The following is a 16,175-nucleotide window of genomic DNA, read 5'->3' on the forward strand; positions in this document are numbered from 1 at the left end:
CCAGCATGGACATACCAGATTGCATTTGCGTCTTCTTCTTTTTGCTCCAATTTTCCTATGATTTGATTCGAATTTGCTTTCATCCCTCTCTAGGTTTCTGTGTTTTGTTCAATATTGTGATTTCCATTAAACATTGTGATTTCTGTGTCTAATTTTTGCAGAGGCTTTGGTCAGCAGAGACTATGACTAAAATATGCAGAGTGTGGGTGTTTGTGTGTCATAGAAGCACAGTGTGCTGTTTTGTGTGGAAGCAGGTAGTCTGGAACCACTGTGGTGCCCTGCCCACACATATATTTATCTATCTACTCACTGCAGAAAAAGTGAGGATGGAGATCGATTGGGTCACCAGACAGGCTCCATGCCCCTCCGACTACCAAGCCTTCAGCGCATATCATAGCTAGAAACATGGCCAGTATATAGAGAGATGATTGCTGTGTGGAACTTCAGAATGACACCCAATGTAGTTCTCCCTCTCTCCTTCCTAGGTTCTCCCCCATCACCATCGACAGCATGACCAGCCTGGCGGGAGTCAACCTGACCGGGCCCACCGGAGCCGGCTGGTGCATCTTCGTCTACAACCTATCGCCCGAGGCTGACGAAAGCGTCCTGTGGCAGCTGTTCGGGCCCTTCGGTGCCGTCACAAACGTCAAGGTCATCCGTGACTTCACCACCAACAAATGTAAGGGCTTCGGCTTCGTCACCATGACCAACTACGACGAGGCAGCCATGGCCATCGCTAGTCTCAACGGCTACCGCTTGGGAGACCGCGTGCTGCAGGTCTCCTTCAAGACCAGCAAGCAACACAAGGCCTGAGAGAGAGAGCTGCTAGCTGACGCCAGCTCCTTCAGCCAGCAGGGAGCGCCACTGAGCTCCCTGTTACTATCACTCTACATGGGCCTGGACTGAGTCTCTCTCTCTCTCTGATGCACACTCACCCATACACAGCCCTATACACATACATGCACACACTATCCGACATACACTATTAGACATATTTACACATACAAACATACACAAAGTCTGAGTTTCAAACAAATACACTAGTAGAGTTTTTCTTTTCTCTTTACACAACATGCTAGTCCTTCCCTACGTTTGCCTGGATTGAAATAGTAGGGGTACGTTGGGTAGTTGGTCTCTGGGGTGGGAGTAAGAGGCCTCAATGAGGGAGACAGTCTAACGAATGTGACAGAGAATGTGTGCTGAGTGCTTTGATTGAATTCAGGCAAATAATGACAAAAACTGCTGAAACAAAATGATCAAAAATCTAAAATGAACTACAAATATGTGCAATTTAAACCCCAAACTCTTACCCCACGAACTATCCCATTATCTTGCTGGAGAGAGTGTAGTCACTTTTTTTTTTTTACACTTGGGCATTTTGAATCAGTGATTTTTTTTAGATCAAAGAAAATTCATTAAAAACAGTGTTCTCTTATATACGTATATTAAAATATAACTATATATTCAATATTTAAGGTGGTTATAATAGCCGAGTATGTAAGCATTTTCTAGAAACTTTTACTACTGTTCCTGGCTCAACATTAGGTAGGTTGTGACTAGCTTTAGGGCAGTTCCTCTACCCTATTAAGGACAGATCCAATATAATTTAGGTTATCAAACTGAACAGATACTGGTCACAAAGACAAACAGCCTGAAGGCCACCAGAATTACACCCTCACTACACAACACAACACAGTCACACATATCAGCCCTGTTAGGGGGGAAACAACAGTAGAATACTGAACATCACTGACATCTAAGAATCTCCCTGTATTTTTTCACTCTGGTTCTTCCGTTCAGAGTAGAATGGATGGATTCCACCACAAACAGAGCTGTCTGTGTGAACAACGTAGAACATTGTCCCAGCTAGTGTTCCCATGGAGACAGTGTTCATGTACAATTCTCTGAGAGACTAGGGACCGTGAGTTTAGAGCAAAGTCATTTCACCAAATCACAGAGCCACTTTACCAAAACACCCAACCAGATATAACACCCCTCCAAGGGAATGAGAATGTTTTTACAATTCAGTGGAAATTATTGGCCTGGCTAGGTAGGCTCAACATCACCATTACGCACAGATCAGATCGAGAGGACGGTAGTTTTGACTTAGGTTGAGATTCCGTCATGACTCTGAGCAGTGATATCTCCTCACTGAGTCCTAGAGGGTGAGGCAGCTTCTTACCTATTCCTCAGTTTACTAAACACTCCTCAGTTTCATTCAGACCCCTTATATGACACTTTATAGAAGTTCCTGAGAATCAGTTTCTAATCACTCATTATAACCCTGCCTGCCCTTTCAAAATAGAAGAAACCAAGCCTGCAGAAACCAACAGTGACAAGTTTGTTTATCTCACATTGGAAACTCCAAAAGTTATTTTTGTTGATTTGCAACATCTGATCGGCACTATCACCTAGCTGGAATTAAAAAAATATCAACAAACCCATGGAAATAATTCATGACACCCCTTGATGAAAATGTAACGACAAAATAGTCTTGGTTACTGTCTGTTAGAAACATCTGACAAGACATTTCATGGGGAGAGATGGGATTACAATATAAAGACATCTGCATATAATAGATTAAATAAGGTAAAGTGTGTTCAAGACATTTTTGCTTTTCTAAATAACGCTGTGTTAGCCAAAGAGGACAACCATCTCTTTGAAAGGATTACTTTAGAGATAAATCTATTTTTATACATACAAAAGAACAAGACCTTGTGCTGAATTTTTACAGATTCTTAAAACTCTGAAAGACTGGGACACCGCATGGCTGTATTTTAAGCCCTTTGATCTTTGAGAGAGGGAGGAGCGTGTGCATGCCGTGTATAGGTGGGGGTCGAGGGAAGGGGGCGAAGAAGAAAAGTTTTATCTCACACAACCTTACTTTTTCAACCACAACCTATAAACAAACTATTGAAATAGCAAAAAAAGAACATAAACAAAGACATCGGAATAGAACAAATACACATCAGCACAAACCAATTCAATGATTAGGAATGAAACGTTGCAGAGACAAATCTGCATTACTAATACTGCAATCTTTGAGTGTAAACTAGACAAACACATATGACTTTCTCTGAAGTTGCGTACAGTGAAGTGTTATCGCTTTCACAGGAGACACTTAAATCAGGCTGCAGTAAAGACAGTCAGTCAGGCCCAATGATTTGTCCTCACAGACACCTTGGGCTGGTTCAAAACAGAAAGGCTTGAAGTAGATTCTCAATAAAGCGTCCTTTCAATGCAAAGATGATTAGGTATATTTGAATGAAGATTTAGCCAAAGAATTTGGAATATGAGTGTCAATAAGAAATAATTCAGTCTATACTATTACTAACTGTTCCCCTGATAATTCTTCTATAAACCATTATCATTTATCGCATGAAGATCCCTTATCATTTTAAATCCCCATAGCGCTTGCAGAAATATCTGTTGTTCATATCAAATTATATCAGAATGAACTAATATCTTTTGGTTAACATATCTGTCGAGTAAATATAATTTAGCCCATTTGCACAGGTGCTTACCACAAACCTACAATGTACACAAAGAATTCACCTTTCAGCAAAAATAACAACAGTTCCACACAAGTGTCTCTTGAACCTCAATACTGTAATACTCACACCATCCGCTCACAATAGGAATCCAATACATCAGAGTATGACAGCATTGTTTCAGTTTAACCCTATGCTCTTCCACTGTTACACCCTCAGCCTCTAACTCTGACCATTCAATTTCTTACTGTGCCCCAGTAGTATATTGGTGGTGTGCCAACCAAAACAAACATGAAATGTCATACATTAACACCCTGTCATAATCTAACTCCACACCTCCCTTCCCCATTCAATTAGTTGTGCCCATACTCAAGAGAAGGTAGCACAGTAGGACTGATACAGCATCACTTTAAGAGACCAGATGTGACTCTTGGGAACAGAACAGCAAATAGGCCACGTTGCTGAGCTGCAGTTGAAGTAGTCCCACTGGTGATATGGGGTAGAGTTCCAGCCCAGTTCCCCCACACACTAGACCAACAACAGGCCCTAGGCCACACCCTAGACCAACAACAGGCCCTAGGCCACACCCTAGACCAACAACAGGCCCTAGGCCACACCCTAGAGCAACAACAGGCCCTAGGCCACACACTAGACCAACAACAGGCCCTAGGCCACACACTAGACCAACAACAGGCCCTAGGCCACACCCTAGACCAACAACAGGCCCTAGGCCACACCCTAGACTAGAGCAACAACAAACTATCCCATCTTACACAGCCAATACAGAGACCCTCTTCTCTTCCCACACCTACATATGGTAGAGAGCCAAGGACAATGGCAGGAGACAAATGTACTGCACCGCTTGAGCAACAATAAATAATCATCTAAAAAGACAAAAAAACTTTCCTATGGAACAGTAAGTGCAATGTGCTTTGTTTTTATATTGACTGAGAACAAAAAGATATATATATTTTTTAAAAGAAAAAGAAATTAAACATCACACTGAAATGGTTTGCGGAAAAGGCGTTAGGATCAAATGTAAAGAAATCAAAGTGTTAATTCACCGATTCATTAAAGAGAATCAAACAAGCACCGATGGAGAGCTCTGAAAATGTCCAGAACCCCAGCCCCGGATTAGTGCTCTGAACATGCAAGCTAAAACTAACCGCATATTATTATTGGGTGAATAAAAAGAGCAATTTAATTGAAAAGACCTTGAAAGGGATACTGTCTAATATATCATCAGTTTTAGCCCACATCGATTTTAGAATATCATTTTTCCTGTAATTTATTGATTTTCTTTTGCATATCAAGACTCACATGTTAACTTAGCGTATTTGTGTTGTTGACATTACCATATTGGACACACATGGGTCCAAGATTTTATTTGGTTGCTTTGATTGGGTAATTTATTTTTTCATTCCATTATTTAATTAGTTGCAGTTCTTAGTGTATGCAGATTTTAGACTTAGTTAGAATTTTATTTCAATCAAAATGTGTTCAATTGTGTTTGTAAAAGTCTGTGGTAGCTTTTGTTGCAACATAAATAATTTAAACAGAAAAAATTCAAGATAGCGCCAACAAACTTGTATTATTTGGGCGACTTTAAGCTTGTAGTTTTAACTTATTGTTAACTTAAAAACTATTTATTATTATTGCCTCGTATAAAGTATGTTTTGTGTATATTTATGGTTTATTTCATTATATTTGCAAGTTTAAAAGATTTTAAGTTTGCCAAAATTGTGGTTACATTTTCTTTCTTAAAAAGGGAACAAATAGATTAAAAAAACAGCTTTAGAAGTACAATTTGGAAATGTTCTCCATAGTCAAAGAATGCACTGCTATATTTAACTAATTGAAGTGTATAAACATACATGCTGTGTGCTAGATGTTATGCCTTTACTGCCTGTGTTCTGTTTGTCTTGTTAAATGAAAACCTTTTGATTATTTAATCTAATCACAGTCTTGTTTTTCCAGCCACTGAGAACCCTAGGGAGTGTCAGTCAGGACATGGGCTGGGCCTGGGATGTGGCCTATTGTTGGCTCCAGGGCGGAGCCTGGACCTTAGGCAGTGCCTGAGGCTCCATGTACACTCAGGATGCTTTCCCCCCTACTGCTGATGAACAGAACTACTGTAGTTATTAGAAGGACCATAGTACAGAACTCCAACATGACATCTGAGTACCATGTACAGTAGTTCCAACAGCAGCCAGGAGGAAAGCATCGTTGGGGGGTTACTCATATAGGAAAGGGCTCAGTGGTTCTTCTGTTTCTCGACCAACTGTATTTTGTGTCTATTTATTTAGAAGAGGGGACACAGTAACTTAGTGACGTTCTTCTTACAACATTTTCCTGGAATGGTAGAACAAATCAAAAGGAGAAAATGATCAAAACAGATCTACTGGCATCAATGTATCAATGTCAGTAGGAAGATATCAAAATCTCATACTTCCAAACATGACCAAATGAACAATGACAAAATGTAACAAAGAAAATAAACCTTTCAGTTTAGTTTAGGATATTTATTACTGGGATTTCAGCTGAAGACGCTTGAAGACTTTTTCATGGAATTGTTTAATTATTTGTACTTTACATGCCAGAAAAAAATAAAAGGTTACAAATCTGAGTGACCCATGTTGTTTTTACAAGATGACATTGAGTGTTGTTGTCGTTTCCAGAGGGTAACAATGCAAAACCATTGATGCGCATAAGACAAACTGCCCACCATCGGTATAATCATCTACTATAGTATTGGAGGCAACGGAGCACAGTTAACATACTGACTATCCTGCTTAGATACAGTACAACTCATTGATTAGCAAAGTAGAACATAGGAGAAAACAATTCAGCACATTCAAATTCTACTTTTATTTAAATGGAATGACAATTTTTTTTTTTTATCTAATTGAAACACTAACCATAGACAAACAAGTTAAAGCAACAGACAAGTAGGACTAAAGAACAAGCAACCATTTTGAATATTCATCTTCCAGTTTGTGAAGCCAGAGTGCAGCAGCTGGTTGTTGCAGAGAAGGGTGGGAGGCTAGTATGTAGTCCATAAAGAGAAACCTGAGAGAGAAATGACTATGTTCTTTTCAAGCAGAATTGATAAGAAATCATCTCAGAAACAAATGGTTCTGAGCGATTGGAAATGTAGCACAGTGCCTTACTTCTCATAAAATGTTTACTTTCGCCGTTGTGAAATTACCAACTTGACCCTTTAAGTAAAAGTGATCAAAATACATGTGCAAGGATGTCCTACCAAGTCAAGGCTGGCTCCTTGCATGTCTTCCTCTGTCCCTCTGGCCTGTGAACATTGTTTCAGTGCCTTCTCATTTTCCTGCTTGCTTGTGCCTCCTTGCCTTGTGTACAGTAGCTAGCTAGTTAGCACTAGCACTTTATTTTGTATTTTTAAATGTAACCTTTAACTAGGCAAGTCAATTAAGAACAAATTCTTATAAACAATGACAGCCGACACTTATTTTCACTGTTTTAATTAAGCTACTCGACCAGATGAGGGAAGTAAGCATTATCTAGATTGGCTCATCCTACTAGGTGGACTTGAATGCCATTTATGTCAGATCTTTTTGAAGATAAATCCAGCAAAATGTTGACTAAACACCCAAACACTTCTCCCCTGCACAAATACAACTATGTGGGCTGGAGCCAACAGTTGATACAATGTTTCTAAGTTAGCTAGTGAGAGCCAAGCTCAAGACAGACATGCAGAGTAGAGTGATGATTGAAAGACATGAAGTTAAAAAAAATTAATATATTAAAAAGATTATGAAGGTCATTTCTCCCCCCCAGTGGTTGTTGTCCATAATTAAACAATTACCGTGCCAGCCCTAACATGTAGAGTATTTATAAAAAGTTGAAATCCACATGTAATTATAAAGTGCTCCACTGCTCTATAAGTTCAATGGGCCTGGCTTGTAGCTACCTGTTGGTGGGGAGCACTACAGCTCTGTGTGTTCGTGCAGGACTTCGTCCAGGCTGGCTGGCTCCTGGCACACGGCTGGGGTGGTGAACTCCATGAGGTACTCACAGCGACTGGGCTCTGATGTGGACGTCACCACCGTCTCCTTCCCACAAGTCAGCTTGACCTGACCCACACAGAGGGACAACATTAACCCTTCACTACAGTCACAGGACTTGTCCTGGGTCAGCAGTACCTCAAGAGTAGGGACCTGTACACTTAGTGTGCACAGATTGTGAATTATCATGCACGTTCCCCCACCCAGCACCACATGAAACGTGATTTGACTTAATCCGCTTCGCATGCTCTCAGCAAATTAGAGTGTCATAAGACTGTCATAAAGGAGCAGCATTGGACTGGAGAAGATAGAGACTTACTGTGGTGGACCTGTTGGGGCCCTGCCAGCACCCCTGCCCATGGTCATACTTCATCACCGAGTATAAATTGTCTTCAGGACCAGACCATTGTCCCCACAAGCTACAACGAGGACAGAGACCGAGACAGAGAATGACCACTAACATTCCTAATGGATTTAGAAGGACCACAGTCATTTGAACAGTTAAAGGCTCCAGTAAAATGAAGTGAAGAAGAGATTCTTACCCAAGGTTGGTCTCTGATCCCCCAAACTTAGGTTTCTGGGAGACCCTATTGAATGGACACAGCCTGTAGATGTACCTGATGAAAAAGAAGAGGGGCACGGTCTTAGATTTAATCTTCAGGAGACTCAGTTTCACATTCATATAAAACAGATTATTCCTCTCACGAAGGCATAGACACAGTATGGGTATTTACAAAGATTAAGTATACATACTCGCTTGTGGATAATTCGTAGCACTGGCTGTAGAGGTATGCAAATTCTGCACTTGGCCCAAAGTCAAAGCCAATCTCCTTCTCAAGGTTCCTGCAGATCCAAACAAATTCAGGATCACATATTAATGATTGACTTGCAGACACAGGGTACATTCATTTGTGTTCTCAAACATAATACAACCTGCACGTGTATGCCTGTGTAGTGTTTGCATGTCGAGTATCATCATGAGATATTTTAGTGTTGCAAGGACTAACATACAGTTGTTGCCAAAGCCAGCAGAGATTAAGCATTGTGGTTGCAAACTCACTTCATTTGATCGTCTACTTCCCGGAGAGCCCTCTCAGCTTCATCAAAATCATCCCTGGCTTTCTGGGCAGCTGAGGAACAAAGACAACGAAGCGCAACCTCAAAAGGACAGACCAATGAGACATACCATTCCACAGCACAGAAAATCACAATTCAGACATTTACACTTATCATCTGAACCCCCTACTTTGTATATTCAGACAAACACAGTCCCTGTTTAAGGTAGTGCGGGACTAAGCCCAGATTGTAAAACAGATGACTGTATGCACCATCAATAAGGCTCTGGGTCTCTGTGTCGTACGATGGCATGGACACCTCATCGTCCTCTCTTTTCTCTGGGGTCTGCGCGGTGGGAGGGACCTGATAATTAAACACGCGTTATGTTACTGGGACAACTGACCACCCAAGCTCTCCAATACTAGCCTAGCTCAGGCACTTCCCCTCCAACTACCTTCTCTTCTTCCTCCTCCTCATGATCATCATCTTCCTCGTCGTCCTCCACATCCTCCTCCTCTCCAGCGTAATCCTCGGGGTAGTGGTCAGAGTCATGGTCAGAGACAAAGTCCCTGGTCTCCTCCTCCTGGGGGGTCTCCACTGGGGCAGGGGGGTCCGAAAGGCCCTGAGACACCCACAGTCACATAAACCAGATCTCACACACTTATATAGCCCATTTCCCACAAAGTGCTGGCCAGAAACCCAGCCTAGATACCCAATCTGAGGCTCCAGGACAGACCATTCAACTAGGATAGGGAAATGACTGTATAACATTAGTGTTCATGTGGTGCTGACCTCTGACAGGTACTTGTCTTTGATGCCGCTCCACACAGTTTCAAATGTTGACGTGTCCACCTTGTCTGCTCCTCCCAGCAATCCCTGTAGGAATGCAATAGGAAATCAGAAAAATGGTAAGACGTCTATCTTGAATTTTTAAAATCTTAAGAAGTCTTACCAAGATAAACTATCTTACTGCACTGGCAGATCATGTGCTCATTTTAACCTACAAAGGCTCAATACAAGTCAGAATATCTTGACACAAGACAAATGATCTTGATGTATTTTCTGGGCAACGCAAAACAAGTAAATGCAAATGCTTTGAGTAAGCAAAATCATTTTGACTTCATTAATATGTCAATCTCTGTGTGTAAAATAAAAAGTGGTTAATGTGAACCTAACTCACAGCAAAAAAAATGTAAAGAAAGCCAGCAAATGTTACAATACACTAATATTGCAGTTAGCCATGACAGCCTTTATAATATAATGCTTGTGACCACACACACACACACATCTAAATATTGCACTTGGGGAAAAAAAATCTTAAAGTAGAAATAGAATGAAACAAACAGGCATTCTATTACAGTGGCCACTATTATAGACATTGATTAAGTGCACAAGGCTACATGTGTGCAAATATAAAGTTCACGGAGTAAAAAATGAAAATAGTCCCCCCTCAACACAAAATCAATCTCTTTGGGCTACACAGCACATTGTACACTTTCTGCCTGTGGACATCTGTTCTACAATGTGCCAGCGCAGCATGATAGCCTTTGTTGGCATAATTGATCTCTTTCAGGCAGAGAGTACACCTGGCATACCCCTTTTTATCCACTATATTGAAAAAGTGAGAAAGAGGGAAAGTGTGTGGTGTTCCTTTCACCTCTATAGTGGCATCCAGCTTAAACCAGGCACAGCTACAGTTAACCGTTTAACAAGCAACGCCTCATTTTCACCCAATTCTCTCATTCTGAAAATTAACCACAGTTACTGTAGAGGGAAACCAGTTCAGATAGTAGTTTGTTAGCTAGTTAACATTTCACACAGATTGCCAGGGTCCAGTAAGCAACTAACGCGTTATAACTTGAGGAACGGCAAGGAGTCGTATAACGTTACCTGTTAATACTATAGCGAATTGGTTAGGTTACTAACGTTAGCTCATCTGATGTTGTAACGTTAGCTAGCTAACGTTAGCTGTTGGACTTTATTAGCCAGCTAATTGTCACACCATAAACTCAATTATTTGATCAGTTAAGTTGGCTAATGTTGTTCAACATTTCTCTGGCTAGCTAACGGATAATTCGACCCAGCTAGCGAGATCCTTAACAATGCTAACAATACTTGTTCCACCACACTTTCCCCAGTTATTTTTCAGTTACAGCTCATGAAGTACGCTTCATCACCTTCTCACCCCCATCTCCGTGGTCAGGCTTCTCACCTACCTCTTCAATATCGTTCAGGGGACGCACTGCTGTAAGTTAACTGGCCAACTGCCTTTCCAATCTCTTTCCAGTGCGCGCGCTGATGCTATAACTAGCACATTGGTTGTCTTTTCTCTCTTCAGTCGCGTGCTGCATTCTGTTATGTGAACGATTGGCTGAACCTTGGATACTGAACCTGGGATACTGCCAGTATTTCTCCAAACGCGCGTCACCCGTTCGCATACAGCCAGTGGTCATCCAAAGCCCCCCCCCGCCCAAACTTTCTCATTGGATCCACACGAATCACATAGGTAACCTATTTTGGATTCAAAACGGCACATTTCGTCAAAATGACACTATTGCATCCCTGTAATTTACTAGTGTGATAGAAAATCTTCTCTTGACTTGAGGGGGAGGAAGATGAGACATCTTACCTGAGTCTCTGTTTCTGTCAGAGAGCCATCTGAATCTGGATCCAGCTCTAGATGGGACTGCAGCTCAGCCACAGAAACACTGGGAATAACAAAAACACCGTATTAGTCACTCACTGAATCACACTGAAATCTCTCACAATATCTCCAGCGCTGACAGTTACACACACACTACACACTCACTAGCCATCTGCATCATCATCCAGCTCAAGAAAAGCCTCAGCCATTCTAGTTTTGTCCTTCTCCATACGGATGAGTTCTTTTTGTTCTGAAACAGACAAAATCAAAATCAATCACATACAACTTAGAAAGAGAAATCTTCAACAGGACTTTTGTAATTGACTTCCAAATCATTAATAAGTTAACTGCATCAAAGATGTTGAAAAGAATATGACTGGAGAGACAATTAGCACTGGGCATTTCACAACATTTAACAATATTTCTGTTTTTTAACTATAAGAATATACTTAAATATCTTGGTTTTACCAAACAGCACAAAAGCACCTTTTTTGTGAAGAAAACAAATACATTGAGAATTTATGATGTGCATAGGACCTGTTAGGGCTAGGGGGCAGTATTGACACGGCTGGATAAAACAACATACCCGATTTAATCTGGTTACCACTCCTACCCCGTAACTAGAATATGCATATACTTATTACATATGGATAGAAAACACCCTAAAGTTTCTAAAACTGTTTGAATGGTGTCTGTGAGTATAACAGAACTCAAATGGCAGGTCAAAACCTGAGAGATTCCTTTACAGGAAGTGGCCTGTCTGACCATTTCTTGAACTTCTTTTCCATCTCTATCTTTTACTAAGGATCTCTGCTCTAACGTGACACTTCATACGTCGTCCATAGGCGCTCAGAGCCCGGGAAAAAACAGAATGTCGTCATCCCAGCCCCAGGCTGAAACACATTATCGCCTTTCTCAAGTGGCCGATCAAGGGACACTGGGCTTAGGCGCATGACCCGACCGCCCCCGCCTTTGTGATTTTTTCCTCTGTTTGCCGAAAAGGAGATTCCCTGTCGGAATATTATCGCTTTTCTACGAGAAAAATGGCGTAAAAATTGATTTTAAACAGCGGTTGACATGCTTCGAAGTACGGTAATGGAATATTTAGATTTTTTTTGTCACGAATTGCGCCATGCGCACGACCCTTCTTTACCATTTCGGATAGTGTCTGGAACGCACGAACAAAACGCCGCTATTCGGATATAACGATGGATTATTTTGGACCAAACCAACATTTGTTATTGAAGTAGCAGTCCTGGGAGTGCATTCTGACGAAGACAACAAAAGGTAATCAAACTTTTATAATAGTAAATATGATTATGGTGAGTGCTAAACTTGCCGGGTGTCTAAATAGCTAGCCCGTGATGCCTGGGCTATGTACTTAGAATATTGCAAAATGTGCTTTCACCAAAAAGCTATTTTAAAATCGGACATATCGAGTGCATAGAGGAGGTCTGTATCTATAATTCTTAAAATAATTATGCTTTTTGTGAACGTTTATCGTGAGTAATTTAGTTCTGAACGTCACATGCTAATGTAAAAAGCTGGTTTTTGATATAAATATGAACTTGATTGAACAAAACATGCATGTATTGTATAAAATAATGTCCTAGGGTTGTCATCTGATGAAGATCATCAAAGGTGAGTGCTGCATTTAGCTGTCTTCTGGGTTTTGGTGACATTATATGCTGGCTTGAAAAATGGGTGTCTGATTATTTCTGGCTTGGTACTCTGCTGACATAATCTAATGTTTTGCTTTCGTTGTAAAGCCTTTTTGAAATCGGACAGTGTGGTTAGATTAACGAGAGTCTTGTCTTTAAATAGCTGTAAAATAGTCATATGTTTGAGAAATTGAAGTAATAGGATTTTTAAGGTTTTGAAAATCGCGCCACAGGCTTAAAGTGGCTGTTACGTAGGTGGGACGAATTCATCCCGCCTAGCCCAGAGAGGTTAAAAGCAGAGAGATAATGGCTTCTTCCAGTGTACTTACCCTCCCAAGACTTCAGGTGGCGCTCTTTAGCCTCTTTCTCTGGATCCTCTGCTGTTTCTTTCACAGTCCTCAGAGCCTCCACCTTCCCCTCCAGACCCTTCTTACTACCCTGCAGCTCAGTCAACTTGCCCTGCACAAACACATGGATGGAAGTATTTACAAAAAACGTTTGAAACAAACAAACATAAGTCTTGTCATTTCATGAACACGTTCAACATCAAGGATTTATACCAGTCGCTCTATATATGAAATGGTCTCTGTATAGGCCCTAGCCATTTCCGCTGCCTAACCAACCCCAAATAAATGTATCTCCCTTTTCACACCCTTTGGTTGGTTAGTCTCACCCGTTTGTCCTCCTGTCCCCTTTTAGCTTCATGTATCAGTTGTTGTTTGAGCATAAAGCCTTCCTTGGTGATCTCAGCCATTATCTGCAGACTCTCCCTCTCCTTGCGCCCCATCTCCCTAGGGGGTCACACAGCCAACACAATCAGTCTTTACACACACACACACACACACACTGGGCACACACTGGAGGAATCATTTGGCAACAAAGGCCAATGTTAGTGTTGTAGTCAATATTAAAAATGTTTGCAGAATGCTGTACGTTTTACTACTGCTCACCTGCAGGTGTTTTGACAAGTGGCACCACTATTGTACTCGTCTGTCGTGTCACAGCAGTCTGAGGAGAGAACACACTTCATCAGCACTTACACACAACAACAAAACTCAGAGAAGGGGACGACTGATCCACGGAAAGATACTGTGACGATGTCCTTACCACAGATACCGTCGTTGATCCGGGAGGAAGGGATGAAGGCGGGTCTGAAGCCAGCGTTGGTGCAGTGGAAGCTGCCGTTGGGGCAGGCAGCAGTACCTGTGAAACAAATGCAAAGACCTTCATTACAGTCAAGACCTTAGTGATAACGGTGCACAGTAGTGTGTAGTGTCTTGATAGTGGGATCAGTCTGGCTTTGCTGATGAGAAGTGAGCGATAGTGTACCTGGTTCATCCGAGCCATCCCTGCAGTCGCAGTAGTCATCGTTGACCCGGTCAAAGGGGATGGTGCTGGAGCCATCCAAACAGGTAAAGGGCTTGTTCTCCTCATAGAACTGTCTCTCTGTCGAGATCAATGGGGACAGGTAAGTGTTGGGTACATAAGAGCTCATCTGAGAGACATTGCACATCTACCAGATTAAAATCCATGCTCACAATGGGTTTCTAACAACTAAAATAGCATAGACTGCCATAGACTAGGCCTACCTCACTGGCTGTGATAAGAACCATAACGTTATTTGTCTGAATTCGGGTTAGAATCAAATGCCAACTCACTTGATAGTGGTACTCCGCGTGGACGCTGGACCTCCACCGCTGCGCCAGTGCCCATCGCCAAAGCCAAGCTCATCAACAACAGTAGAAGCGCACAAGACATGATGCAGTATCAATCGGGACCAGCTACACTTTCAGGAATTCGCGGCGTTCCTGCAAACATAACTGAAGGTATTAGACAAAGTACTTGAACCCAATACAGCTAGTCCTCAGACGCACCACCATTCACAACATTGAGAGAGTCGGCCCCATATGAAACCTCTGATACAATGCGTTAGAACATTTTCAGAATCATTTAGTCATAATTCAATGCATGTAACGACAGGTAACGTTATTTTAGCTAAGTTAGCTGATGAAGGACTACAGTAGCAGCAGGTAGCTACCACCGGTCTTGATTTAACGCGGGAAAACTTCCTTTTGAACAATATTTATGAATGTTGTATATGCAATAAAGTATCATGTTCACAAAAAAATTGTAAAAAACACTTCCACAAATTGTTATTTTCGGAGTAAAAATATGACAAATCATTCATTACCTCTCTTCCGCAATGCTTCAGGAAACGTCTCGTGCGCTTATGCAATGTAGTATTTTCCTCTGATTGGACTAGCTTTTGTATCCGACCTGTGATTGGAGAATACTTGTGGCGCGGTGCATGATGGGTAATGCGTTGGAAGCAGCCATGTCAGAGAGGGTGGAGAACCTCCTTTGGCCATGTTATGTGGATTTGAGGTTGCAGACGTGTGTCTGTACGTGGTATAAAGTACACTTTTTATTTTTTTTGGCCTAAAATGACATACCCAAATCTAACTGCCTGTAGCTCAGGACCTGAAGCAAGGATATGCATGTTCTTGATACCATTTGAAAGGAAACACTTTGAAGTTTATGGAAATGTGAAATTAATGTAGGAGAATATAACACATTAGATCTGGTAAAAGATAATACATTTTTTGTACCATCTTCTTTGAAATGCAAAAGAAAGGACATAATGTATTATTCCAGCCCAAGCGCAATTTCGATTTTGGCCTCTAGATGGAAGCAGTGTATGTGCAAAGTTTTAGACTGATCCAATGAACCATTGCATATCTGTTCAAAATGTTGTATCAAGACTGCCCAAATGTGCCTAACTGGTTTATTAATACCTTTTCAAGTTCATAATTGTGCACTCTCATCAAACAATAACATGGTATTCTTTCACTGTAATAGCTACTGTAAATTTGACAGTGCAGTTAGATTAACAAGAATTTAAGCTTTCTGCCCATATCAGATATGTCTATGTCCTAGGATTTTTTTATTTTCTTACAATCTCATGCTAATCACATTAGCCTATGTTAGATCAACCGTCCCGCGGGGGTTACACCGATCCCGTAGAGGTTATTAAGTAAAAATACTTAAGTCGTTTTTGGCGTATCTGTACTTCACTATTTATATTTTTGACAACTTTTAGTTCACTACATTCCTAAAGAAACATTTTTACTTTTTACTCCATACATTTTCCCTAACACCCAAAAGTACTCGTTACATTTTGAATGCTTAGCAGGATAGGAAAATGGTCCAATATATGCATTTATCAAGAAAACATCCCTGGTCATCCCTACTGCCTCTGATCTGGCGGACTCACTAAACACACATG

At 41.2% G+C, this 16,175-nt stretch overlaps 2 protein-coding genes across 19 annotated transcripts in view; one reads left to right on the plus strand and one right to left on the minus strand.

The window, feature by feature from the left end:
- Positions 1 to 6,114, plus strand: part of elavl3 (ELAV like neuron-specific RNA binding protein 3) — a 19,226-nt gene extending 13,112 nt beyond the window's left edge. For 9 of the 17 annotated variants that reach the window (XM_045715101.2, XM_045715106.2, XM_045715112.2 and 6 more), the window contains one exon: positions 486 to 6,114. In XM_045715101.2, the coding sequence (XP_045571057.1) occupies positions 486 to 813 (328 nt within the window). In that variant the 3' untranslated portion in view covers positions 814 to 6,114. Of the gene's footprint in view, positions 1 to 464 lie in introns of all 17 variants that reach the window. The other 8 variants (XM_045715096.2, XM_045715105.2, XM_045715108.2 and 5 more) reach the window with 1 other exon arrangement.
- LOC106601057 (glucosidase 2 subunit beta) lies at positions 5,999 to 15,171 on the minus strand. Of its 2 annotated transcripts, XM_014192959.3 has the most exons (18): positions 15,081 to 15,171; positions 14,548 to 14,697; positions 14,219 to 14,335; positions 13,997 to 14,092; positions 13,840 to 13,897; positions 13,563 to 13,680; positions 13,219 to 13,348; positions 11,394 to 11,478; positions 11,214 to 11,292; positions 9,377 to 9,460; positions 9,039 to 9,206; positions 8,857 to 8,947; positions 8,589 to 8,658; positions 8,282 to 8,371; positions 8,071 to 8,145; positions 7,848 to 7,947; positions 7,435 to 7,597; positions 5,999 to 6,560 (listed from the first exon to the last, which is right to left on the minus strand). In XM_014192959.3, exons 2-17 carry the CDS (start codon positions 14,645 to 14,647, stop codon positions 7,451 to 7,453), a joined length of 1,608 nt encoding a protein of 535 aa, XP_014048434.3. In that variant the 5' UTR covers positions 14,648 to 14,697; positions 15,081 to 15,171; the 3' UTR covers positions 5,999 to 6,560; positions 7,435 to 7,450. The 2 variants fall into 2 exon arrangements, with proteins under 2 accessions (XP_014048434.3, XP_045571051.2); XM_045715095.2 differs by having other exon boundaries at positions 5,999 to 7,597.
- Positions 15,172 to 16,175: the final 1,004 nt, after the last annotated feature.

The sequence above is a fragment of the Salmo salar genome, chromosome 03, assembly GCF_965601325.2.
Source record: "Salmo salar chromosome 03, fSalSal1, whole genome shotgun sequence".
NCBI lineage: Eukaryota > Metazoa > Chordata > Actinopteri > Salmoniformes > Salmonidae > Salmo > Salmo salar.